General features: G+C 44.3%; 1 protein-coding gene across 2 annotated transcripts in view; it reads left to right on the forward strand.

Annotated features, from left to right (window-relative positions):
* Positions 1-26961, forward strand: part of sept3 (septin 3) — a 75128-nt gene that overhangs the window by 45526 nt on the left and 2641 nt on the right. For both annotated transcript variants that reach the window (XM_038783858.1, XM_038783857.1), the window contains exons 5-8: positions 82-219; positions 1130-1247; positions 15444-15539; positions 20154-20250. In XM_038783858.1, coding sequence (XP_038639786.1) covers positions 82-219; positions 1130-1247; positions 15444-15539; positions 20154-20250 — 449 coding nt within the window. The remainder of the gene's footprint in view (positions 1-81; positions 220-1129; positions 1248-15443; positions 15540-20153; positions 20251-26961) is intronic.

Here is a 26961-nt window from a genome sequence, read left to right on the forward strand (position 1 = left end):
CAGTGTGGGGGTGGGGGGGTGGGGGGGGCACTGTTTCTCTGTCTGGCCAATGGAATCTCACATATCCTCCGTCTGTTGCAGCTGGGAGCCAATCGAGAAGTACATCAGCGAACAGTATGAAAAATTCCTGAAAGAGGAGGCGAATATCTCGAGGAAGAAGCGGATTCCTGACACCCGGGTGCATTGTTGTTTGTATTTCATCTCACCCACTGGCCACTCGTACGTATTAAACACTCTTTGTGCTGAACCTATCAGCACTCTCTCTCCTCCACCCAATAAGGGCCTGAACAGAGCTGATGGGCTGCTAGGTTTTATCACAGGATAGGCCAAGAGGTTGTGATAATCCCGCAGAAAGACCCCGGTTAGAATGTTGCGTGTAATTTTGGAGTCCGCATTAGAGGGACTGAGACTTTCGAGAGGCTGCAGGACTGATCCACGAGATTCTGCCCCAACAGAATGTGGAGATCAGGGGAGTGAAGCATTAATTCAGGAATGATCGAGCCTGGACTGCAAGCCACCCGAGCCATGACCAGCGGCTTTCCTGGTGGTCAGGGGTCCTTCAGAGCAGGATGAATTTGGCAATGGCTTGATGGGTCTCAGTTTAATGTCTTTCAGCCCACTGCACCTCCAGCGATGGGCGGCACGGTGGTTAGCACTACTGCCTCACAGCGCCAGGGTCCCAGGTTCGATTCCCCGCTGGATCACTGTCTGTGCGGAGTCTGCACGTTCTCCCCGTGTGTGCGTGGGTTTCCTCCGGGTGCTCCGGTTTCCTCCCACAGTCCAAAGATGTGCAGGTTAGGTGGACTGGCCATGATAAATTGCCCCCTAGTGTCCAAAAGTTAGGTGCAGTTACTGGGATGGGGCGGAGTGTTGGGCCTAGGTAGGGTGCTCTTTCGAAGGGTCGGTGCAGACTCGATGGGCTGAATGGCCTCCTTCTGCACTGTAGGAATTCTATGATTTGATGATTCTAGTTTCCATGGACTGGTGTCTGGGCTCCCAGGCACAGCCAATCGTTACGATGAAGCTCAATGAGGGGTCACTCCCCCGGAACAAAGCCAAAGCCTCCTCAACAAACGCTTCCTCATCCTCTAACCCCACGAGTACCTGACTCATGTATCTCTCCTTCCAGGCTGCGGCCCTTAGATGTCGAGTTTATGAAGCGGCTGGGGAAAATAATGAACATTATTCCTGTCATTGCAAAGGCCGACACAATGACGCTGGAGGAAAGGCACGAATTTAAATTGAGGGTGAGTCACTCCTCGTCACTTTGTCAACCCAGTGATGATGCAGAACCCTTGGGCGTTTTCAAGCTGATTTAGACAACAGGATGTGGGAAAATTCATAAATCGCAATGCAATTTCAAGGAACAGAGTTAAGAACAAAGAAAATTACAGCACAGGAACAGGCCCTTCGGCCCTCCCAGCCTGCGCCGATCCAAACCTGTCTAAACCTATTTTCCAAGGATCTACTTCCCTCTGTTCCCCGCCCGTTCATATATCTGTCTAGATGCCTCTTAAATGATGCTATCGTGCCCGCCTCTACCACCTCCGCTGGCAAAGCGTTCCAGGCACCCACCACCCTCTGCGTAAAAAAAATTTCCACGCACATCTCCCTTAAACTTTTCCCCTCTCACCTTGAAATCGTGACCCCTTGTAACTGACACCCCCACTCTTGGAAAAAGCTTGTTGCTATCCACCCTGTCCATACCTCTCATAATTTTGTATACCTCAGTCAGGTCCCCCCCTCAACCTTCGTCTTTCCAACAAAAGCAATCCTAATCTACTCAACCTTTCTTCATAGCTAGCACCCTCCATACCAGGCAACATCCTGGTGAACCTCCTCTGCACCCTCTCTAAAGCATCTACATCCTTCTGGTAATGTGGCGACCAGAACTGCACGCAGTATTCCAAATGTGGCCTAATCAAAGTCCTATACAACTGTAACATGACCTGCCGACTCTTGTACTCAATACCCCATCCGATGAAGGCAAGCATGCCCTATGCCTTCTTGACCACTCTATCAACCTGATATTTTCTAGAAATTCAGAGCCAACGTTGCGTTCAGTACCTTCGGGCTCCAGGCTCTGCCCTCACGTCCAGGCACTTCGGGCTCCAGGCTCTGCCCTCATGGGGCCTCACGGTAGCACGGTGGTTAGCATCAATGCTTCACAGCTCCAGGGTCCCAGGTTCGGTTCCCGGCTGGGTCACTGTCTGTGTGGAGTCTGTACGTCCTCCCCGTGTGTGCGTGGGTTTTCTCCGGGTGCTCTGGTTTCCTCCCACAGTCCAAAGATGTGCGGGTTAGGTGGATTGGCCGTGCTAAATTGCCCGTAGTGTAAGGTTAATGGGGGGATTGTTGGGTTACGGGTATACGGGTTACGTGGATTTAAGTAGGGTGATCATTGCGCGGCACAACATCGAGGGCCGAAGGGCCTGTTCTGTGCTGTACTGTTCTATGTTCTATGTTCTATGTTTTCAAGCAGCAGACACTGGGAATAATTCTGCTTTTGGCATTTACATCTCCAGTTTCTATACTTGTCCTGTTACCAGTCCCACTTTGATTACCGTCCCTTTGTCATTTCATCTCTCCTGCCGCCAACCTATCCCAGAACTTCCCTTTTGTACTGTTGTCCTCTCCTCCACCCCCCACCCCCACCCATTCCCCGTCACTGTTCTTGCTTAAATCAATCATATTTCTAACGTTTTCTAACGAGTAATTGACCTGAAACGCTGGGTAGGATTTTCCAGTTTGCTAGCAGAGTATCTCTCGGCAGCAGGAGGTGGCACGTTATTAACTGCTGATGGGTTTCTCTGTTCGCACCGCTGTCAATGATGCCGCCCCCCCCCCCGACACCCCGCACCACCCCCTCCCCCGCCGGCAGGGCGCGCAGCCAATGGGACCAGAGATTCCCACCACCTGCGAACGGCCAGAGAATTCCTGCTGTTAACTCTGCCTCCCTCAGCGCAGAGGCTGCCTGACCTGCAGAGTATTCCCTGTATTTCCTGTCTTTATATCATGATGCACTCCACCAGCACCCCTCCCAGGACCACACGTCAGCCTCTAACTTTTAGCACCATGCTTGACACTTCTGTGTTTAGTGCTATTTTAATCACATTTCAAATAAAGCTGCGAAGGGTTGTGTTAAAACATTGCAGACAGGTGATGAAGTTAACAGCTGGAGAAAAATACACCCATTTACAAAATATGTCAGATCATTGAGCAAATCCGGAGTGGAAACTGGTCCCATTGCAGGAGAAAATATTAATTTAGGGATCCTCTTCTCTCGGGACGTAGAGGGCATTTTAGAATACTGTGGAGTGTTGTATTGTAGAATATCATGGTGAATATTATATTGTAGAGTATTGTGGAGGGTATTGTATTGGAGAGTATTGTGGAGAGTATTGTAATGTGGTGAATATTGTGGAGAGTATTGCATTGCAGATTATTGGAGGGGGCCTTGTGTTATTGTGTAGAGTATTGTGTTGTGAAGTATTCTGGAGGGTATTGTGTTGTAGAGTATTGTGTTGTGAAGTATTCTGGAGGCTATTGTGTTGTAGAGTATTGTGGTGAGTATTGTATTGTCGAGTATTGTGCAGAGTATTCTATTGTAGAATATTGTGGAGAGTATTGCAGAGTAGAGGTTTGTGGAGAGTATTATGTTCTTGAGTATTGTGGATAGTATTGTATTTTAGAAAGCATTGTATTGTGGAGAGTATTGTATTGTGGAGAGTATTGTATCGTGGAGAGTATTGTACTTTAGAGAGCATTGTATTGTGGGGAGTATTGTATTGTGGATAGTATTGTATTTTGAGAGCATTGTGTTGTGGAGAGTATTGTATTGTGGAGAGTATTGTATTGTAGAGAGTATTGTACCGTGGAGAGTATTGTATTGTGGAGAGTATTGTATTGTGGAGGGTATTGTATTGTGGAGAGTATTGTACCGTGGAGAGTATTGTATTGTGGAGAGTATTGTATTGTGGAGGGTATTGTATTGTGGAGAGTATTGTATTGTAGAGAGTATTGTATTGTAGAGAGTATTGTATTGTGGAGAGTATTGTATTGTGGAGAGTATTGTATTGTGGAGAGTATTGTATTGTGGAGAGTATTGTATTGTGGAGAGTATTGCATTGTGGAGAGTATTGTATTGTCGACTATTGGGTGAATATTGTATTGTGGAGCTTTGTGGAGAGTATTATATTGTGGTGAATATTGTGGAGAGTATTGTATTGAAGAGTATTGGAGGGGGCCTTGTGTAATGGAGTATTGTGGGGAGTATTGTGTTGTAGAGTATTCTGGAGGGTGTTGAACTGTAGAGAATTCTGGAGGGTATTGTATAGTGGTGAATATTGTATTGTAGAGTATTTTGGAGGGTGTTGCATTGTAGAGTATTGTGGAGGGTATTGTATTGTAGAGTATTGTGGAGAGTAATATATTGTGGTGAATATTGTGGAGAGTATTGTATTGAAGAGTATTGGAGGGGGCCTTGTGTAATGGAGTATTGTGGGGAGTATTGTGTTGTAGAGTATTTTGGAGGGTGTTGCATTGTAGAGTATTGTGGAGAGTAATATATTGTGGAGAGTATTGTGGAGAGTATTGCATTCAAGAGTCTTGGAGGGGGCCTTGTGTTATGGAGTATTGTGGCGAGTATTGTGTTGTAGAGTATTCTGGAGGGTGTTGAACTGTAGAGTATTCTGGAGGGTATTGTATAGTGGTGAATATTGTATTGTAGAGTATTGTGGTGAGTATTCTATTGTAGAGTATTGTGGTGAGTATTCTATTGTAGAGTATTGTGGTGAGTATTCTATTGTAGAGTATTGTTGTGAGTATTGTATTGTAGAGGTTTGTGGAGAACATAGAACATAGAACACTACAGCGCAGTACGGGCCCTTCGGCCCTCGATGTTGCGCCGACCTGTGAAACCATCTGAAGCCTATCTGACCTACACTATTCCATTTTCATCCATATGTCTATCCAGTGACCACTTAAATGCCCTTCTCGAACATAGAACACTACAGCGCAGTACGGGCCCTTCGGCCCTCGAGAGTATTATGTTGTTGAGTATTGTGGATAGTATTGTATTTTGGAGAGTATTGTATTGTGGAGAGTATTGTATTGTGGAGAGTATTGTATTGTAGAGAGTATTGTATTGTGGAGAGTATTGTATTGTGGAGAGTATTGTATTGTGGAGAGTATTGTATTGTGGAGAGTATTGTATCGTGGAGAGTATTGTATTGAGGTTTGTATTGTATTGTAGAGAGTATTGTATTGTGGAGAGTATTCTGTTTTGGAGAGTATTGTATTGTGGAGAGTGTTGTACCGTGGAGAGTATTGTATTAAGGTTAGTATTGTATTGTAGAGAGTATTGTATTGTGGAGAGTATTGTGTTTTGGAGAGTATTGTATTGTGGAGAGTATTGTATTGTGGAGAGTATTGTATTGCAAAGGGTATTGTATTGTGGAGAGTATTGTATTGTGGAGAGTATTGTGTTGTGGAGGGTATTGTATTGTGGAGAGTATTGTATTGTGGATGGTATTGTATTGTGGAGAGTATTATATTGTGGAGAGTATTGTATTGTGGAGAGTATTGTATTGTGGAGAGTATTGTATTGTGGAGGGTATTGCATTGTGGAGGGTATTGTGTTGTGGAGAGTATTGTGTTGTGGAGTATTGTATTGTGGGGAGTATTGTATTGTGGAGAGTATTGTATTGTGGAGAGTATTGTATTGTGGAGAGTGTTGTATTGAGGTTAGTATTGTAATGTGGAGAGTATTGTATTGTAGAGAGTATTGTATTGTGGGGAGTATTGTATTGTGGGGAGTATTGTATTGTAGAGTATTGTGGTGAGTATTCTATTGTAGAGTATTGTGCAGCGTATTGTATTGTAGGATATTGTGGTGACTATTGTATTGTAGACTACTGTGTAGAGTATTGTATTGTCGAATTTTGTGGAGAGTATTATGTTGCTGAGTGTTGAAATGAAAAATGAAAATCGCTTATTGTCACGAGTAGGCTTCAATGAAGTTACTGTGAAAAGCTCCTAGTCGCCACATTCCGGCGCCTGTCCGGGGAGGCTGGTACAGGAATTGTGGAGAGTATTGTATTGTGGAGAGTATTGTATTGTAGAGTATTGTGGTGAGTATTGTATTGTAGAGTATTGTGGTGAGTATTGTATTGTAGAGTATTGTGGTGAGTATTCTATTGCAGAGTATTGTGCAGAGTATTCTATTGTAGAATATTGTGGTGAGTATTGTAGTGCAGAGTATTGTGCAAAGTATTGCATTGTAGAGTATTGTGAAGAGTATTGTATTGTAGAGTATTGTGAAGAGTATTGTATTGTAGAATATTGTGGAGGGTATTGTATTGTAGAGTATTGTGGACGGTATTGTATTGTAGAATATTGTGCAGAGTATTGTGCAGAGTATTCTATTGTAGAATATGTGGAGAGTAGTATATTGTAGAATTTTGTGGGGAGTATTCTATTGTAGAGTATTGTGGAGAGTATTATATTGTGGTGAATATTGTGGAGAGTATTGCATTGAAGAGTTTTGGAGGGGTCCTTGTATAATGGAGTATTGTGGTGAGTATTGTGTTGTAGAGTACTCTGGAGGGTGTTGCATTGTAGAGTATTCTGGAGGGTGTTGCATTGTAGAGTATTGTGGAGAGTATTATATTGTGGAGAGTATCGTGGAGAGTATTGCATTCAAGAGTCTTGGAGGGGGCCTTGTGTTTATGGAGTATTGTGGCGAGTATTGTGTTGTAAAGTATTCTGGAGGGCGTTGCACTGTAGAGTATTCTGGAGGGTATTGTACAGTGGTGAGTATTGTATTGTAGAGTATTGTGGTGAGTATTCTATTGTAGAGTATTGTTGTGAGTATTGTATTGTAGAGGTTTGTGGAGAGTATTATGTTGTTGAGTATTGTGGATAGTATTGTATTGTGGAGAGTATTGTATTGTGGAGAGTATTGTATCGTCGAGAGTATTGTATTGAGGTTAGTATTGTATTGTGGAGGGTATTGTATTGCGGAGAGTATTGTATTGCGGAGAGTATTGTATTGTGGAGAGTATTGTATTGTGGAGAGTATTGTATTGTGGAGGGTATTGTATTGAGGAGTGTATTGTATTGTGGAGGGTATTGCATTTTGGAGGGTATTGTGTTGTGGAGAGTATTGTGTTGTGGAGAGTATTGTGTTGTGGAGAGTATTGTATTGTGGAGAGTATTGTATTGTGGGGAGTATTGTATTGTGGGGAGAATTGTATTGTGGGGAGTATTGTATTGTGGAGAGTATTGTATTGTAGAGAGTATTGTATTGTGGAGAGTATTGTATTGTAGAGAGTATTGTATTGTGGAGAGTATTGTATTGAGGAGAGTATTGTATTGTGGGGAGTATTGTATTGTAGAGAGTATTGTATTGTGGAGAGTATTGTGTTGTGGAGAGTATTGTATTGTGGAGAGTATTGTATTGTGGAGAGTATTGTATTGTGGAGGGTATTGCATTGTGGAGAGTATTGTATTGTGGATGGTATTATATTGTGGAGAGTATTGTATCGTAGAGAGTATTGTATTGAGGTTAGTATTGTATAGTAGAGAGTATTGTATTGTGGAGAGTATTGTACCGTGGAGAGTATTGTATTGAGTTTAGTATTGCATTGTGAAGGGTATTGTGTTGTGGAGAGTATTGTGTTGTGGAGGGTATTGTATTGTGGATGGCATTGTATTGTGGAGAGTATTGTATTGTGGAGAGTATTGTATTGTGGAGAGTATTGTATTGTGGAGGGTATTGTATTGTGGAGAGTATTGTATTGTGGAGGGTATTGCATTGTGAAGGGTATTGTGTTGTGGAGAGTATTGTGTTGTGGAGGGTATTGTATTGTGGATGGCATTGTATTGTGGAGAGTATTGTATTGTGGAGAGTATTGTATTGTGGAGAGTATTGTATTGTGGAGGGTATTGTATTGTGGAGAGTATTGTATTGTGGAGGGTATTGCATTGTGGAGGGTATTGTGTTGTGGAGAGTATTGTGTTGTGGAGAGTATTGTGTTGTGGAGAGTATTGTATTGTGGGGAGTATTGTATTGTGGGGAGTATTGTATTGTGGGGAGCATTGTATTGTGGAGAGTGTTGTATTGTGGAGAGTATTGTATTGTGGAGAGTATTGTATTGTGGAGAGTATTGTATTGTAGAGAGTATTGTATTGTGGGGAGTATTGTATTGTGGGGAGTATTGTATTGTAGAGTATTGTGGTGAGTATTCTATTGTAGAGTATTGTGCAGAGTATTGTATTGTAGAATATTGTGGTGACTATTGTATTGTAGACTACTGTGTAGAGTATTGTATTGTCGGATTTTGTGGAGAGTATTATGTTGCTGAGTGTTGAAATGAAAAATGAAAATCGCTTATTGTCACGAGTAGGCTTCAATGAAGTTACTGTGAAAAGCTCCTAGTCGCCACATTCCGGCGCCTGTCCGGGGAGGCTGGTACAGGAATTGTGGAGAGTATTGTATTGTGGAGAGTATTGTATTGTAGAGATTTGTGGTGAGTATTGTATTGTAGAGTATTGTGGTGAGTATTCTATTGCAGAGTATTGTGCAGAGTATTCTATTGTAGAATATTGTGGTGAGTATTGTATTGTAGAGTATTGTGAAGAGTATTGTATTGTAGAATATTGTGGAGGGTATTGTATTGTAGAGTATTGTGGACGGTATTGTATTGTAGAATATTGTGCAGAGTATTGGGCCGAGTATTATATTGTAGAATATGTGGAGAGTTGTATATTGTAGAATTTTGTGGGTAGTATTCTATTGTAGAGTATTGTGGAGAGTATTATATCGTGGTGAATATTGTGGAGAGCATTGCATTGCAGATTATTGGAGGGGGCCTTGTATTATGGAGTATTGTGTAGAGTATTGTGTTGTGAAGTATTCTGGAGGGTATTGTGTTGTAGAGTATTGTGGTGAGTATTGTATTGTCGAGTATTGTGCTGAGTATTCTATTGTAGAATATTGTGGAGAGTGTTGCAGAGTAGAGGTTTGTGGAGAGTATTATGTTGTTGAGTATTGTGGATAGTATTGTATTGGGGAGAGTATTGTATTGTGGAGAGTATTGTATTATAGAACAGTACAGCACAGAACAGGCCCTTCGGCCCTCAATGTTGTGCCGAGCCATGATCACCCTACTCAAACCCATGTATCCACCCTATACCCGTAACCCAACAACCCCCCCCTTAACCTTACTTTTATTAGGACACTACGGGCAATTTAGCATGGCCAATCTACCTAACCCGCACATCTTTGGACTGTGGGAGGAAACCGGAGCACCCGGAGGAAACCCACGCACACAGGGGGAGGACGTGCAGACTCCACACAGACAGTGACCCAGCCGGGAACCGAACCTGGGACCCTGGAGCTGTGAAGCATTTATGCTAACCACCATGCTACCCTGCTGTGTTGTATTGTGGAGAGTATTGTATTGTGGAGAGTATTGTATTGTGGAGAGTATTGTATCATGGAGAGTATTGTATTGAGGTTAGTATTGTATTGTAGAGAGTATTGTATTGTGGAGAGTATTGTGGAGAGTATTGTATTGTGGAGAGTATTGTATTGTGGAGAGTATTGTATTTTGGAGAGTATTGTATTGTGGAGAGTATTGTGGAGAGTATTTTTATTGTGGAGAGTATTGTATTGTGGAGAGTATTGTATTGTGGAGAGTATTGTATTGTAGAGTATTGTGGTGAGTATTTTATTGTAGACTACTGTGTAGAGTATTGTATTGTTGGATTTTGTGGAGAGTATTATGTTGCTGAGTGTTGAAATGAAAAATGAAAATCGCTTATTGTCACGAGTCGGCTTCAATGAAGTTACTGTGAAAAGCTCCTAGTCGCCACATTCCGGCGCCTGTCCGGGGAGGCTGGTACAGGAATTGTGGAGAGTATTGTATTGTGGAGAGTATTGTATTGTAGAGTATTGTGGTGAGTATTGTATTGTGGAGAGTATTGTATTGTGAAGAGTATTGTATTGTGGAGAGTATTGTATTGTAGAGAGTATTGTATTGTGGAGAGTATTGTATTGTAGAGAGTATTGTATTGAGGAGAGTATTGTATCGTGGAGAGTATTGTATTGTGGAGAGTATTGTATTGTAGAGAGTATTGTATTGTGGAGAGTATAGTATTGTGGAGAGTATTGTATTGTGGAGAGTATTGTATTGTGGTGACTATTGTGTAGAGTATTGTATTGTCGGGTTTTGTGGAGAGTATTATGTTGTTCAGTGTTGAAATTAAAAATGAAAATCGCTTATTGTCACGAGTAGGCTTCAATGAAGTTACTGTGAAAAGCTCCTAGTCACCACATTCCGGCGCCTGCCCGGGGAGGCTGGTACGGGAATTGTGGAGAGTATTGTATTGTAGAGTATTGTGGTGAGTATTGTATTGTAGAGTATTGTGGTGAGTATTCTATTGCAGAGTATTGTGCAGAATATTCTATTGTAGAATATTGTGGTGACTATTGTATTGTAGACTATTGTGGTGAGTATTGTATTGTCTAGTACCGTGCAGAGTATTCCATTGGAGAGTATTGTGGTGAGTATTGTAGTGCAGAGTATTGTGCAAAGTATTGCATTGAAAGAGTATTGAGAAGACTATTGTATTTTAGAGTATTGTGGAGGGTATTGTATTGTATAGTGTTGTGCAGAGTATTGTGCAGAGTATTCTATTGTAGAATATGGGGAGAGTAGTATATTGTGGTGAATATTGTGGAGAGTATTGCATTGCAGATTATTGGAGGGGGCCTTGTGTTATGGAGTATAGTGTAGAGTATTGTGTTGTGAAGTATTCTGTAGGTTATTGTGTTGTAGAGTATTGTGGTGAGTATTGTATTGTCGAGTATTGTGCAGAGTATTCTATTGTAGAATATTGTGGAGAGTATTGCAGAGTAGAGGTTTGTGGAGAGTATGATGTTGTAGAATATTGTTGTGAGTATTGTATTGTCGACTATTTGGTGAATATTGTATTGTGGAGCTTTGTGGAGAGTATTATATTGTGGTGAATTGTATTGAAAAGTATTGGAGGGGGCCTTGTGTAATGGTCTATTGTGTCGAGTATTGTGTTGTAGAGTATTATGGAGGGTATTCCATTGTAGAGTATTGTAGAGGGTATTGTGTTGTAGAGTATTGTAGAGGGTATTGTTGTGTAGAGTATTGTAGAGGGTATTGTTGTGTAGAGTATTGTAGAGGGTATTGTGTTGTAGAGTATTGTAGAGGGTATTGTTGTGTAGAGTATTGTAGAGGGTATTGTTGTGTAGAGTATTGTAGAGGGTATTGTGTTGTAGAGTATTGTAGAGGGTATTGTGTTGTGGAGTATTGTAGAGGGTATTGTGTTGTAGAGTATTGTAGAGGGTATTATAGAACATAGAACAGTACAGCACAGAACAGGCCCTTCGGCCCTCAATGTTGTGCCGAGCCATGATCACCCTACTCAAACCCACGTATCCACCCTATACCCATAACCCAACAACCCCCCCCCTTAACCTTACTTTTATTAGGACACTACGGGCAATTTAGCATGGCCAATCCACCTAACCCGCACATCTTTGGACTGTGGGAGGAAACCGGAGCACCCGGAGGAAACCCACGCACACAGGGGGAGGACGTGCAGACTCCACACAGACAGTGACCCAGCCAGGAATCGAACCTGGGACCCTGGAGCTGTGAAGCATTTATGCTAACCACCATGCTACCCTGCTGCCCCTATGTTGCAACTCTATGTTGTAGAGTATTGGAGAGAGTGCTGTTTTGTCGAGTATTGTGGAGGTTATTGTGTTGTACTGTATTGTAGAGGGTATTGTTTTGTAGAGTATTGTAGAGGGAATTGTGTTGTAGAGTTTTGTAGAGGGTATTGTTTTGTCGAGTATTGTAGTGGGTATTGCTGTGTAGAGTATTGTAGAGGGTATTGTATTGTAGAGTATTATAGAGGGTGTTGTGTAGAGTATTGTAGAGGGTATTGTGTTAGAACATAGAACAAGGAACATAGAACATTACAGCGCAGTACGGGCCCTTCGGCCCTCGATGTTGCGCCGACCTGTGAAACCATCTGAAGCCTATCTGACCTACACTATTCCATTTTCATCCATATGTCTATCCAGTGACCACTTAAATGCCCTTAAAGTTGGCGAGTCTACTACTGTTGCAGGCAGGGCATTCCACACCCCTACTACTCTCTGAGTAAAGAAACTGCCTCTGACATCTGTCCTATATCTACCACCCCTCAATTTAAAGCTATGTCCCCTCGTGTTGGTCATCACCATCCGAGGAAAAAGACTCTCACTGTCCACCCTATCTAACCCTCTGACTATCTCATGTGTCTCTATTAAGTAACCTCTCAGCCTTCTCCTCTCTAACGAAAACAACCTCAAGTCCCTGAGCCTTTCCTCATAAGACCTTCCCTCCATACCAGGCAACATCCTAGTAAATCGCCTCTGAACCCTTTCCAAAGCTTCCACATCCTTCCTGTAATGTGGTGACCAGAACTGCACGCAGTAATCCAGGAGCGGCCGCACCAGAGTTATGTACAGCTGCAGCATGACCTTGTGGCTCCGAAACTCAATCTCCCTACTGATAAAGGCTAGCACACCATATGCCTTCTTAACAGCCCTGTTAACCTGGGTGGCAACTTTCATGGATTTATGTACCTGGATGCCGAGATCTCTGTTCATCTACACTACAAAGAATCTTGCCATTAGCCCAGTACTCTGCATTCCTGTTACTCCTTCCAAAGTGAACCACCTCACACATTTCCGCATTAAACTCCATCTGCCACCTCTCAGCCCAGCTCTGCAGCTTATCTATATCCCGCTGTATCCTATAACATCCTTCAGCACTATCCACAACTCCACCGACCTTCGTGTCATCTGCAAATTTACTAACCCATCCTTCTACACCCTCTTCCAGGTCATTTATAAAAATGACAAACAGCAGTGGCCCCAAAACAGATCCTTGCGGTACACCACTAGTAACCGAACTCCAGGATGAACATTTGCCATCAACCACCACCCTCTGTCTTCTTTCAGCTAGCCAATTACTGATCCAAACCGCTAAATCACCTTCAATCCCATACTTCCTTATTTTCTGCAATAGTCTACCGTGGGGAACCTTATCAAATGCCTTACTGAAATCCATATACACCACATCAACCGCTTTACCCTCATCCACCTCTTTGGTCACTTTCTTAAAACACTCAATAAGGTTTGTGAGGCATGACCTACCCTTCACAAAACCGTGTTGACTATCGCTAATCAACTTGTTCTTTTCAAGATGATTATAAACCCTATCTCTTATAACCTTTCCAACATTTTACCCACAACCGAAGTAAGGCTCACAGGTCTATAATTACCAGGGTTGTCTCTACTCCCCTTCTTGAACAAGGGGACAACATTTGCTATCCTCCAGTATTCCGGCACTATTCCTGTCGACAAAGACGACATAAAGATCAAGGACAAAGGCTCTGCAATCTCCTCCCTGGCTTCCCAGAGAATCCTAGGATAAATCCCATCTGGCCCAGGGGACTTATCTATTTTTACATTTTCCACAATTGCTAACACCTCCTCCTTGTGAACCTCAATTCCATCTAGCCTGGTCGACTGAACCTGAGTATTCTCCTCGACAACATTGTCTTTCTCCAGTGTAAACACTGACGAAAAATATCCATTTAACGCTTCCCCTATCTCCTCTGATTTCACACACAACTTTCCACTACTATCCTTGATTGGCCCTAATCTTACTCTAGTCATTCTTTTGTTCCTGATGTACCTTTAGAAAGCCTTAGAGTTTTCCTTGATCCTATCCGCCAACGACTTTTCGTGTCCTCTCCTCGCTCTTCTTAACTCTCCCTTTCGGTCCTTCCTGGCTAACTTGTAACTCTCAAGTGCCCTAACTGAGCTTTCATGTCTCATCCTAACATAAGCCTTCTTCTTCTTCTTGACAAGTGCTTCAACTTCCTTAGTAAACCACGGTTCCCTTGCTCGACAACTTCCTCCCTGCCTGACAGGTACATACTTATCAAGGACACGCAGTGGCTGTTCCATGAAAAAGCTCCACATTTCGATTGTACCCATCCCCTGCAGTTTCCTTCCCCATCCTATACATCCTAAATCTTGCCGAATAGCATCATAATTGCCTTTCCCCCAGCTATAATTCTTCCCTTGCGGTATATACCTATCCCTTCCCATTGCTAAAGTAAACATAACCGAATTGTGATCACTATCACCAAAGTGCTCACCTACATCTAAATCTAACACCTGGCCGGGTTCATTAACCAGTACCAAATCCAATGTGGCCTCACCCCTTGTTGGCTTGTCTACATACTGTGTCAGTATTGTCGAGGGTATAGTGTTGTAGAATATTATAGAAGGTATTGTGTTGCAGAGAATTGTAGAGGGCATTGTGTTGTAGGGTATTGTAGAGGGTATTGTTCTGTAGAGTATTGTAGAGGCTATAGTGTTGTAGAGTATTGTAGAGGGTATTGTGTTGTAGAGTATTGTAGAGGGTATTGTTGTGTAGAGTATTGTAGAGGGTATTGTGTTGTAGAGTATTGTAGAGGGTATTGTGTTGTAGAGTATTGTAGAGGGTATTGTGTTGTAGAGTATTGTAGAGGGTATTGTGTTGTAGAGTATTGTAGAGGGTATTGTGTTGTAGAGTATTGTAGAGGGTATTGTGTTGTAGAGTATTGTAGAGGGTATTGTGTTGTAGAGTATTGTAGAGGGTATTGTGTTGTAGAGTATTGTAGAGGGTATTGTTGTGTAGAGTATTGTAGAGGGTATTGTGTTGTAGAGTATTGTAGAGGGTATTGTTTTGTAGAGTATTGTAGAGGGTATTGTGTTGTAGAGTATTGTAGAGGGTATTGTGTTGTAGAGTATTGTAGAGGGTATTGTGTTGTAGAGTATTGTAGAGGGTATTGTGTTGTAGAGTATTGTAGAGGGTATTGTTTTGTAGAGTATTGTAGAGGTTATTGTGTTGTAGAGTATTGTAGAGGGTATTGTGTTGTAGAGTATTGTAGAGGGTATTGTGTTGTAGAGTATTGTAGAGGGTATAGTGTTGTAGAGTATTGTAGAGGGTATTGTTTTGTAGAGTATTGTAGAGGGTATTGTGTTGTAGAGTATTGTAGAGGGTATTGTTTTGTAGAGTATTGTAGAGGGTATTGTGTTGTAGAGTATTGTAGAGGGTATTGTTTTGTAGAGTATTGTAGAGGGTATTGTGTTGTAGAGTATTGTAGAGGGTATTGTTTTGTAGAGTATTATAGAGGGTATTGTGTTGTTGAGCTTTGTAGAGGGTATTGTTTAACGTGACAAATTGTTTCTTTAGATCTTATGGAAACAGCTTTATTGCTGCTGAGATTCTGTCTCCCATTCAGGGAGATTTGGTGCGCTGTCTGTGATGTGATTTTTTGCTATTTTGGTCTGCCAGGTTCGGAAGGAGCTGGAGGCAAATGCTATTGAGTTCTATCCACAGAGAGAATTTGACGAAGATTTGGAAGACAAAATGGAAAACGATAAGATCAGGGTGAGTAGGACCTCATCTCCAGCTGAGACATAAACAGGTTTGTGTCGAGAGGGCGCTGATTGCACAACGTCTCCTAAAGAATTCTTTGGAGACCTGTTTGTCAGCCGAAAGTCTTTATTAACTCTTTGTAACAATTTACAGATACACGTTAATTGGTACAGACAAGGTAACGGGCAACATGTTCCTGCTCAACATTACTCTGACCTTTTGCCTGGGTCATCTGTACTCTTGTGTGGGTGGTTCTGTCAGTCTAACATTAACTTTATATGTGCCAGACACTTTACAGTATGGTATATGCAGGTGTCTGCAGGTATATTCTTGCTTGTAAAGGTATGTACACAGTGTATGTGGGTGTGCCTCTATAGGTGTGCGATTAAAACAGTTGCAGTATTTAAGATCCTGATTCATTGCAAATTCAGGACACCTGGGTCTTGTGCACAATTTACTGGGCCTGTAGCACAACTTTCTAAAACTTATAATTGTACAATTGATGTATTATGACACAGTCTAGCCTGAAAACCATACAACTCTCCATAGCCTGGTTTACTGGGCGGCACAGTCATTAACACTGCTGATTCACAGCGCCAGGGACCTGAATTCAATTCCGGCCTTGGGTGACTGTCTATTTGGAGTTTTCACGTTCTCCCCGTCCCTGCGTGGATTTCCTTCGGGTGCTCCGGTTTCCTCCCACAAGATGTGCAGGTTAGGTGGATTAACCATGTTAAATTGGCCCTTAGTGTCCAGGAATGTACAGATTAGGTTATGGGGTTGCGCAGATAGGGCGAGTTGAATGGGGTGGACATGGGTAGGGTGCTCTTTCGGAGGGTATGCGCAGACTCGATGGGCCGAATGGCCTCATTCTGCACTGTAGGGATTCTATGACACTGTGCTGAATTGTGTGTCAATAAATCAGTCAACACTTAGCAGGTTAGGGTGGCAATAGCAAAATCCCACAACCCACCATTCAACTGCTCTGCCTTACAGGAGATATGCGAATGAAATTCCTTGAATATCGCTCAAACCCAGAGTCCACACAGTGATCCAGACTTAAGGTTCTCTCTATTTCATGATGGTTAGGACTTTTCTTCACAAATACAGTCTCCTCCTACACAGCAACCATGTTCAGAAACAATAGGGCAGAGTTTTATGAAATCACGAGTAGGCTTCAACGAAGTTACTGTGAAAAGCCCCTAGTCGCCACATTCCGGCGCCTGTCTGGGGAGGCTGGTACGGGAATCGAACCGTGCTGCTGGCCTGCCTTGGTCTGCTTTAAAAGCCAGCGATTTAGCCGAGTGAGCTAAACCAGCCCCCCTCCATAGTTTGAAGATGAGGGTGAGGTGGGGTCATAAAATGTAGTAGGTGGTGTGATGAATGTGGCAATTGTTATGTATTGTGTTTCGTATTTGTGGCAGTAATGTTATTAAAACCCCTGGTTTAAAATATGTACAGATTGTGCCTTCTACAGCTGTAATTGAGCAGTCATAAAAGGTGAAATAATGATCAATTTTAACCATTTACTTGTTTACAGAGAGATGGCTCATGGGATATTGCTTTGATTGCTGGAGATTCCCTGGAGAGTAGATAATTTATGAGGGCTTGTATGTGGTCCTAGCTAAGCAGGTGCTGGGACATCTTAGTGGTACACAGCTGATAAAATTAATGGGAGAAGCCAAGTCTGTCTGTAGTTTGCCATTTTGCCAAATGCTGTTAGGTTAAGCAGAAGGATCTGACAAGACAGAATGATTTCCAGGTTGTTCCTGAAAAGAGTCTCTCTCACTCCAAAGATCTGCGCAGATAAGCAAGTCTCCGTGCCCACGTCTTTGGGCAAGAGTCCTCCCCTCCTTTCACTGATCCTTTCATGTGCCTCCAACATTCTGCCTCCGATTGGACCCCCCACCCCCCCCCCCCCCCCCCCCCCCCGGGCCGGGACAGTTACCTGCCCTCAATCTTTTTATTGAGAACTGTCGACGGGACATTGGCTGTCTTAATTTTTGTGCCCCCCTCACCCATTCCAACCTCTCCTGAACTTTCTGCTCTTCAGTCCGTCAGGTTCAACCCCGACTTTGTCATCAACCTGTTGTTGTCTGGCGCACTGACCTCTACCTCGCAGAGTCTGAGCGCCAACTCTCCGATACTCCCTCCTACCTCCCCCCGGACCATGACCAGACCACTGAACATCAAACCAATATCTCCAACACCGTTAGCGACCTCATTTCCTCCAGATGCCATCTCCGTACGGCTTCCAAACCACATAGCCTCCCAACCCCAGACAGCTCGCTTTTACCGACTTCAGATTTTGGACAAACAAGAAACCTGTTTTACTAACTTTGTTTATAAGTGGAATTTGAACTGTATTGGGTTGTTACGTTTGGGATATTTACAGTGAAGGTGTAGAGCAGGGGTGGGCAAACTTTTCCGTGCAAGGGCCACATTCAAAAATTCACAATTCACAAAGGGCCGCATAGTATATTAAGTAAAATAATTACTTCACCCGGTTATGATTCTGGGCGCCTCATATAGAACATAGAACAGTACAGCACAGAACAGGCCCTTCGGCCCTCGACGTTGTGCCGAGCAATGATCACCCTACTCAAGTCAATGTATCCACCCTATACCAGTAAGTAACCCAACAGTCCGCCTCCATTAACCTTAAAAAAAATTAAAAAAAAAAAAAAAAATTTTTTAAAAAAAATTTTTTTTTTTTTTTTTTAATGACTTGGCGGGCCGCAGAAATACCTTTGGCGGGCCGCATGCGGTCCGCGGGCCGTAGTTTGCCCACCTCTGGTGTAGAGCATAAATTAAAGTTTTTTCCTTTTACTTAAGAGATTTTTCAGTGATAATTCTAAAGCTATTTCTATGATGTTAATGTGGTTAATTCTGTGTTTAAATTACAGTTTGTTTTAACATAAAAGATATCTATTGGTCAGAGTCATCACAGCTGGGGTGAAGTATCCTTTCCTCACAGTTTTACAAAGAGAAAAACATTTTTGGGGTTCTAATGTGGTATCCTAACGAAGGTTGGGATCTGGCCTGATGTCCTCAGAGTGGCCCAACCCCATCTGTCTCCCATATTACTGACGGTGTTGCCCGAGGGCCTATGAAGGCCCTTAAATGGTCAATTAATGGCCACTAAAGTGCCTGAGCCTTCCCTCTGCTATTTACCTGTGATAGAGGGAGGCCGATACCAAGCAACTAGCCTGGCTATGTGAGCTGATGTCGGGCAAGGAAGTGGGATCATTCCTTTGAGGGCCCCTGTGCCATTGGAGATCCCCCCCCCCCCCCACCCCAAGGTCAAAACCTCGTCAAACGCAGCACCTCACCCCAATCTCCCAAACCCACCCTCACTCCCCTCGTTGGGGCCTGCCAGCCAGACCTTTCTGATCACCCGGATTTACGTTCAGACCGCCCCCCACCCGCAAACCCCCCCCCCCCCCCCCCCATTTGCTCGTCTCCTGCAGGTTCTGGCTCCAGTCCCAGCAGTGGCCACCGCGAGAACCTGGCTCTGGTGGGACTACAGAGCTTCCGGCCATCTGATTGGCCAGCAGCTCTTTAAGGTGGGACGTCCTCTCTAGACAAGGGTGGAATTCTCACCCTCAGCCCATTAACGCCCCCACCAAACATTAAATGGCTGCTGGACAGCCTGTAAGATGGGTCGGAAACCCCATACATAATATCCTGCCCATGGAAACATAGGGAGGCCATTTAATCCCTTGAGTCTATTCCATTGTTAAATAAGACTGATATGTGATCCAGCTCCACATTTCCTTTTCCCCATATCCCTGAATAGCTGGATAATAAAAATGAAAAACAATTGACCTGGTGTCACTGCCCTTCAGCTCTCTCTGGTATAACCCAGTTCTAGTGAAGAATCTTTATCCAGAGATCTTTCTATTACACATTTCTGATGTCCTAGAATACAAGACCAGGGATGTACTTCTGAGGCTGTATAAGGCTCTGGTCAGACCCCATTTGGAATATTGTGAGAAGTTTTGCGCCCCCATATCTAAGGAAGGATGAGCTGGCCTTGGAAAGGGTCCAGAGGAGGTTCACAAGAATGATCCCTGGAATGAAGAGCTTGTCGTATGAGGAACGGTTGAGGACTCTGGGTCTGTACTCGTTGGAGTTTAGAAGGATGACGGGGGATCTTATTGAAACTTACAGGATACTGCGAGGCCTGGATAGAGTGGACGTGGAGAGGATGTTTCCACTTGTAGGAAAAACGAGCAGAGGACACCATCTCAGACTAAAGGGACGATCCTTTAAAACAGGGGTGAGGAGGAATTTCTTCAGCCAGTGGGTGGTGAATCTGTGGAACTCTTTGCCGCAGAAGGCTGTGGCCAAATCACCGAGTCCCTTTAAGACAGAGATAGAGAGGTTCTTGATTAATAAGGGGATCAGGGATTATGGGAGAAGGCAGGAGAATGGGGATGAGAAAAATATCAGCCATGATTGAATTGCAGAGCAGTCTCGATGGGCCGAGTGGCCTAATTCTGTTCCTATGTCTTATGGTCTTCTGGATTTTGGATATTATTCTGGATTTTGGATATTATTCTGGATTTTGTTGTGCTGTTATTTTTTATTGTTTATTTGTGTTGTCTTTTCCTCACCTCACAGGAAACCATGCCACTCGCTATCATTGGCAGTGACACCGAATATCAAATAAATGGAAAAAGAGTATTGGGAAGGAAAACTGCCTGGGGAATTATTGAGGGTGAGTCTGTGAATTGTAAAGGTTGTGGTGCAGATACAGCTCCCGGCTCGGATACATTCCCCCTGACCATGTCCCCCTCCTCAGCATTACCTGTCAACCTCACTTGCTGTTAACCTTGTCTGTCTCTTTTTTTAAAAAATAATATTTATTGAAAAATTTTGTATTTATATAACAACAACGAACCGCAATAAAATACCAACAATAACAATAATAATAGCCGTCATAAACATTCACCCAAAGTTACATAACCATTGAAAAAATAGAAACAATAATAAAGAACCCCCCCCCCCCCCAGGTTGTTGCTGCTATTGACCCAGTTACCTATCTCTGAGCCAGGAAGTCCAGAAAAGGCTGCCACCATTTATAGAACCCTTGACCCTTTCCAATGTTATAAATCGCGCCGTCACTGATCCAGGTCTCCACACTTGGGGGCCTCGCATCCTTCCACTGCAGCAAGATCCTCCGCCGGGCTACCAGGGACGCAAAGGCCAGGACACCGGCCTCTTTCGCCTCCTGCACTCCCGGCTCTACCGCAACTCCAAACATCGCGAGTCCCCAACTTGGTTTGACCCTGGATCCGACGACCCTCGACACCGTCCCCGCCACCCCTTCCAGAACTCCTCCAGTGCCGGGCATGCCCAGAACATATCGGTATGATTCGCTGGACTCCCTGAACACCTGGTGCACCTGTCCTCACCCCCAAAGAACCTACTCATCCTAGTCCCGGACATGTGGGCCCAGTGCAATCTTAAATTCCACCTTAAATTGGATGACACTAAGCCTCGCACATGAAGAGGAAGAGTTGACTCTCTCCAAGGCATCCGCCCAAGTCCCGTCCTCTATCTGCTCCCCTAGTTCCCCCTCCCATTTAGCCTTCAGCTCCTCCACTGACGACTCCTCCACCTCCTGCATTACCTTATAGATGTCAGACACCTTCCCCTCTCCGACCCACACCCCCAAAAGCACTCTGTCCATCACCCCCCCCCCCCCCCCCCCCCGCGAGGGCAGCAAAGGAAATTCCTCCACCTGTCGCCTAGCAAACGCCTTTAACTGCAGGTATCTGAACATGTTCCCTTGGGGGAGCCCAAATTTATCTTCCAGTTACCCCAGGCCCGCAAACCTCCTGCCAATAAACAGGTCCCTCAGTTTACTGATGCCCACCCTTTGCCACCCCCTAAATCCCCCGTCAGTGTTCCCCGGGATGAACCGATGATTTCCGCCTTGTCTGTCTCTTTAAACTCAAGATCCTCCACATTGCTCCCCTCACTGTCCTCGGTTTTGAATCACAGGCTCCGACTTTAACGAGTTCCACCTCAGGACCTCTCGATCACCTCAGCTCCCTCAAACCTTCCCTCCTCAGACTGTCTGCCAGATCACTCGGTGATGAATGATCGAATATTTAGAAAACAGTTTTTGTACAATCCGCCCTTTCCAAGTCTAAACAGCGAGTGCACATCCCAGAACTACCTTCCCTGTCAATATCTATCCGCACACATGCACTTCCCAGCAGGAACCACTTGGTGGTGGTCAGGAGCTGCTGCCATGATTGGTTGCTCTGGTTGAGGTCAGTAGGGGCTGGTTTAGCTCACTGGGCTAAATCGCTGGCTTTTAAAGCAGACCGAGGCAGGCCAGCAGCATGGTTCGATTCCCATACCAGCCTCCCCGAACAGGTGCCGGAATGTGGCGACTAGGGGCTTTTCACAGTAACTTCATTGAAGCCTACTCGTGACAATAAGCGATTTTCATTTCATTTCATTGGTCAGGATGATGCCTGGGTGACACCTTCCTCCAACTGAAAGACTTGCATTTATGTAGCACCTTTCCATGCCTCATCCCTGTTACACTGACGGAAACACAGCAACTAATCAGCCACAGTGTGATCAGTTAACCCGTTAGAATTGGCTTCACTTTGAAAGAATGGAGTGCGATCTGTTACATCAACAGTCAAGGCCCTGGAATAATGCCTCATATTCCTGGAGCCTGCTCACAAAGGGTTTGAAACCCGTTTGAGGAGATTTCCCTATAGTGCAGAAGGAGGCCAATCAGCCCACTGAGTCGGCACTGACCCTCTGAAAGAGCACCCGACCCATATCCACACTCCCACCCGATCCACGTAACCCAACCTGCACATCCCTGGTCACTAAGGGCAATTTAGCATGGCCCATCCACCCAACCAGCACATCTTTGGTCTGTGGGAGGAAACTGGAGCACCCGGAGGAAACCCACGCACACAGGGGGAGAACGTGCAGACTCCACACAGACAGTGACCCGAGGCCGGAATTGAAACCAGATTCCTGGAGCTGTGAGGCAGCAGTGCTAACCATTGTTCCATCGTGTCACTCTAACCAATGGTGCAGGATAGAACATAGAACATAGAACAGTACAGCACAGAACAGGCCCTTCGGCCCTCGATGTTGTGCCGAGCAATGATCACCCTACTCAAACCCACGTATCCACCCTATACCCGTAACCCAACAACCCCCCCCCCCCCACCTTAACCTTACTTTTTAGGACACTACGGGCAATTTAGCATGGCCAATCCACCTAACCCGCACATCTTTGGACTGTGGGAGGAAACCGGAGCACCCGGAGGAAACCCACGCACACACGGGGAGGACGTGCAGACTCCGCACAGACAGTGACCCAGCCGGGAATCGAACCTGGGACCCTGGAGCTGTGAAGCATTTACGCTAACCACCATGCTACCGTGCTGCCCGTTATGATGATGAGAGACTTTTTTAAAATTCATTTCCAGGACGGGGGCGTTGCTGGCTAGGCCAGCATTTATTATCCATCCCTGGTGTCCCTTCAGAAGGTGGTGGTGAGCTGCCTTCTTGAACCGCTGCAGTCCCTGAGGTGTAGGTACACCCACTGTGCTGTTAGGGAGTGAGTTCCAGGGTTTTGACACAGCGACAGTGAAGGAACGGCCGATATATTTCCAAGTCAGGGTGGTGAGTGACTTGGAGGGGAACCTCCAGGTGGTGGGGTTCCCAGGTATCTGCTGCTCTTGTCCTTCCAGATGGTAGTGGCCATGGGTTTGGAAGGTGCTGCCTAAGGAGCCTTGGTGAGTTCCTGCAGTGCACCTTGTAGATGGGACACACGGCTGCTACTGTGCGTCGGTGGTGGAGGGAGTGAATGTTTGTGGAAGGGGAGCAATCAAGCGCAGCTGCTTTGTCCTGGATGGTGTTGAGCTTCTTGAGTGTTGTTGGAGCTGCACTCATCCAGGCAAGTGGAGAGTATCCCATCACACTCCTGACTTGCGCCTTGTAGATGGTGGACAGGCTTTGGGGTGTCTGAGGTGAGTTGCTCTCCGCAGGATTCCCAGCCTCTGACCTGTAGCCACAGTATTAATGTGGCTGGGTCCAGTTCAGTTTCTGATCAATGGTAACCCCAGGATATTGATTGTAGGGGATTCAGCAATGGTAATGTATGTAGGAATGGTACAGCAGTTATCATGAGGGATTTTAATCTACATGTCGATTGGTTTAACCAGATCGATCAAGGCAACCTTGAGGATGAGTCTATAGAATGTATCCGCGATAGTTTCCTAGAACAGTATGTAATGGAACCTACGAGGGAACAAGCGGTCCTAGATCCGGTCCTGTGTAATGAGACAGGATTGATTCATTATCTCATAGTTAGGGATCCTCTCGGAAGGAGTGATCACAGTATGGTGGAATTTAAAATACAGATGATGGGTGAGAAGGTAAAATCAAATACTAGTGTTTTGTGTTTAAACAAAGGAGACTACAATGGGATGAGAGAAGAACTAGCTAAGGTAGACTGGGAGCAAAGACTTTATGGTGGAACAGTTGAGGAACAGTGGAGAACATTCCAAGCGATTTTTTACAGTGCTCAGCAAAGGTTTATACCAACAAAAAGGAAGGACGGTAGAAAGAGGGAAAATCGACCGTGGATATCTAAGGAAATAAGGGAGAGTATCAAATTGAAGGAAAAAGCATACAAAGTGGCAAAGATTGGTGGGAGACTAGAAGACTGGGAAATCTTTAGGGGGCAACAGAAAGCTACTAAAAAAGCTATAAAGAAGAGTAAGATAGAGTATGAGAGTAAACTTGCTCAGAATATAAAAACAGACAGTAAATGTTTTTACAAATATATAAAACAAAAAAAGAGTGGCTAAGTTAAATATTGGTCCTTTAGAGGATGAGAAGGGAGTTTTAATAATGGGAGATGATTTGGTAGGAATAACAGCAAACGGGATTATTATTTAAACGATAAAATATTAAAGCATGCCGCTGTTCAGAGAGACTTGGGTGTGCTAGTGCATGAGTCACAGAAGGTTGGTTTACAAGTGCAACAGGTGATTAAGAAGGCAAATGGAATTTTGTCCTTCATTGCTAGAGGGATGGAGTTTAGGACTAGGGAGGTTATGTTGCAATTGTATAAGGTGTTAGTACGGCCACACCTGGAGTATTGTGTTCAGTTTTGGTCTCCTTTCTTGAGAAAGGACGTACTGGCGCTGGAGGGTGTGCAGAGGAGATTCACTAGGTTAATCCCAGAGCTGAAGGGGTTGGATTATGAGGAGAGGTTGAGTAGACTGGGACTGTACTCGTTGGAATTTAGAAGGATGAGGGGGGATCTTATAGAAACATTTAAAATTATGAAGGGAATAGATAGGATAGATGCGGGCAGGTTGTTTCCGCTGGTGGGTGACAGCAGAACTAGGGGGCATAGCCTCAAAATAAGGGGAAGTCGATTTAGGACTGAGTTTAGGAGGAACTTCTTCACCCAAAGGGTTGTGAATCTATGGAATTCCTTGCCCAGTGAAGCAGTTGAGGCTCCTTCATTACATGTTTTTAAGGTAAAGATAGATAGTTTTTTGAAGAATAAAAGGATTAGGGGTTATGGTGTTCGGGCCGGAAAGTGGAGCTGAGTCCACAAAAGATCAGCCATGATCTAATTGAATGGCGGAGCAGGCTCGAGGGGCCAGATGGCCTACTCCTGCTCCTAGTTCTTATGTTCTTATGTTCTTATGAGGAAATGGCTGAGGAACTGAACAGGTTTTTGGGTCGGTCTTCACAGTGGAAGACACAAATAACATGCCAGTGACTGATGGAAATGAGGCTATGACAGGTGAGGACCTTGAGAGGCTTGTTATCACTAAGGAGGTAGTGATGGGCAAGCTAATGGGGCTAAAGGTAGACAAGTCTCCTGGACCTGATGGAATGCATCCCAGAGTGCTAAAAGAGATGGCTAGGGAAATTGCAGATGCACTAGTGATGATTTACCAAAATTCACTAGACTCTGGGGTGGTCCTGGTGGATTGGAAATTAGCACCACTTTTTAAAAAAGGAGGTAGGCAGAGAGCGGGAAATTATAGGCCAGTGAGCTTAACTTCGGTAGTAGGGAAGATGCTGGAATCTATCATCAAGGAAGAAATAGCGAGGTATCTGGATATAAATTGTCTCATTGGGCAGACGCAGCATGGGTTCATAAAGGGCAGGTCATGCCTAACTAATTTAGTGGAATTTTTTGAGGACATTACCAGGGCAGTAGATAACGGGGAGCCAATGGATGTGGTATATATGGATTTCCAGAAAGCCTTTGACAAGGTGCCACACAAAAGGTTGCTGCATAAGATAAAGATGCATGGCATTAAAGGTAAAGTAGTGGTCAAGCATGGGTAGAGGATTGGTTAATTAAAAGAAAGCAAAGAGTGGGGATTAATGGGTGTTTCTCTGGTTGGCAATCAGTAGCTAGTGGTGTCCCTCAGGGATCAGTGTTGGGCCCACAATTGTTCACAATTTACATAGATGATTTGGAGTTGGGGACCAAGGGCAATGTGTCCAAGTTTGCAGACGACACTAAGATGAGTGGTAAAGCGAAAAGTGCAGAGGATACTGGAAGTCAGCAGAGGGATTTGGATAGGTTAAGTGAATGGGCTAGGGTCTGGCAGATGGAATACAATGTTGACAAATGTGAGGTTATCCATTTTGGTAGGAATAACAGCAAACGGGATTATCATTTAAATGATAAAATATTAAAACATGCTGCTGTGCAGAGAGTCCTGGGTGTGCTAGTGCATGAGTCACACAAAGTTGGTTTACAGGTGCAACAGGTGATTAAGAAGGCAAATGGAATTTTGTCCTTCATTACTAGAGGGATGGAGTTTAAGACAAGGGAGGTTATGTTGCAATTATATAAGGTGTTAGTAAGGCCACACCTGGAGTATTGTGTTCAGTTTTGGTCTCCTTACTTGAGAAAGGACGTACTGGGGCTGGAGGGTGTGCAGAAGAGATTCACTCGGTTAATCCCAGAGCTGAAGGGGTTGGATTACGAGGAGAGGTTGAGTAGACTGGGACTGTACTTGTTGGAATTTAGAAGGATGAGGGGGGATCTTATAGAAACATTTAAAATTATGAAGGGAATAGATAGGATAGATGCGGGCAGGTTGTTTCCACTGGCGGGTGAAAGCAGAACTAGGGGGCATAGCCTCAAAATAAGGGGAAGTAGATTTAGGACTGAGTTTAGGAGGAACTTCTTCACCCAAAGGGTTGTGAATCTATGGATTCCTTGCCCAGTGAAGCAGTTGAGGCTCCTTCATTAAATGTTTCTAAGATAGAGATAGATAGTTTTTTGAAGAATAAAGGGATTAAGGGTTATGGTGTTCAGGCCGGAAAGAGGAGCTGAGTCCACAAAAGATAAGCCATGATCTAATTGAATGGCAGAGCAGGCTCGAGGGGCCAGATG

Source organism: Scyliorhinus canicula, chromosome 23, assembly GCF_902713615.1.
Source record: "Scyliorhinus canicula chromosome 23, sScyCan1.1, whole genome shotgun sequence".
In the NCBI taxonomy this organism is placed as follows: domain Eukaryota; kingdom Metazoa; phylum Chordata; class Chondrichthyes; order Carcharhiniformes; family Scyliorhinidae; genus Scyliorhinus; species Scyliorhinus canicula.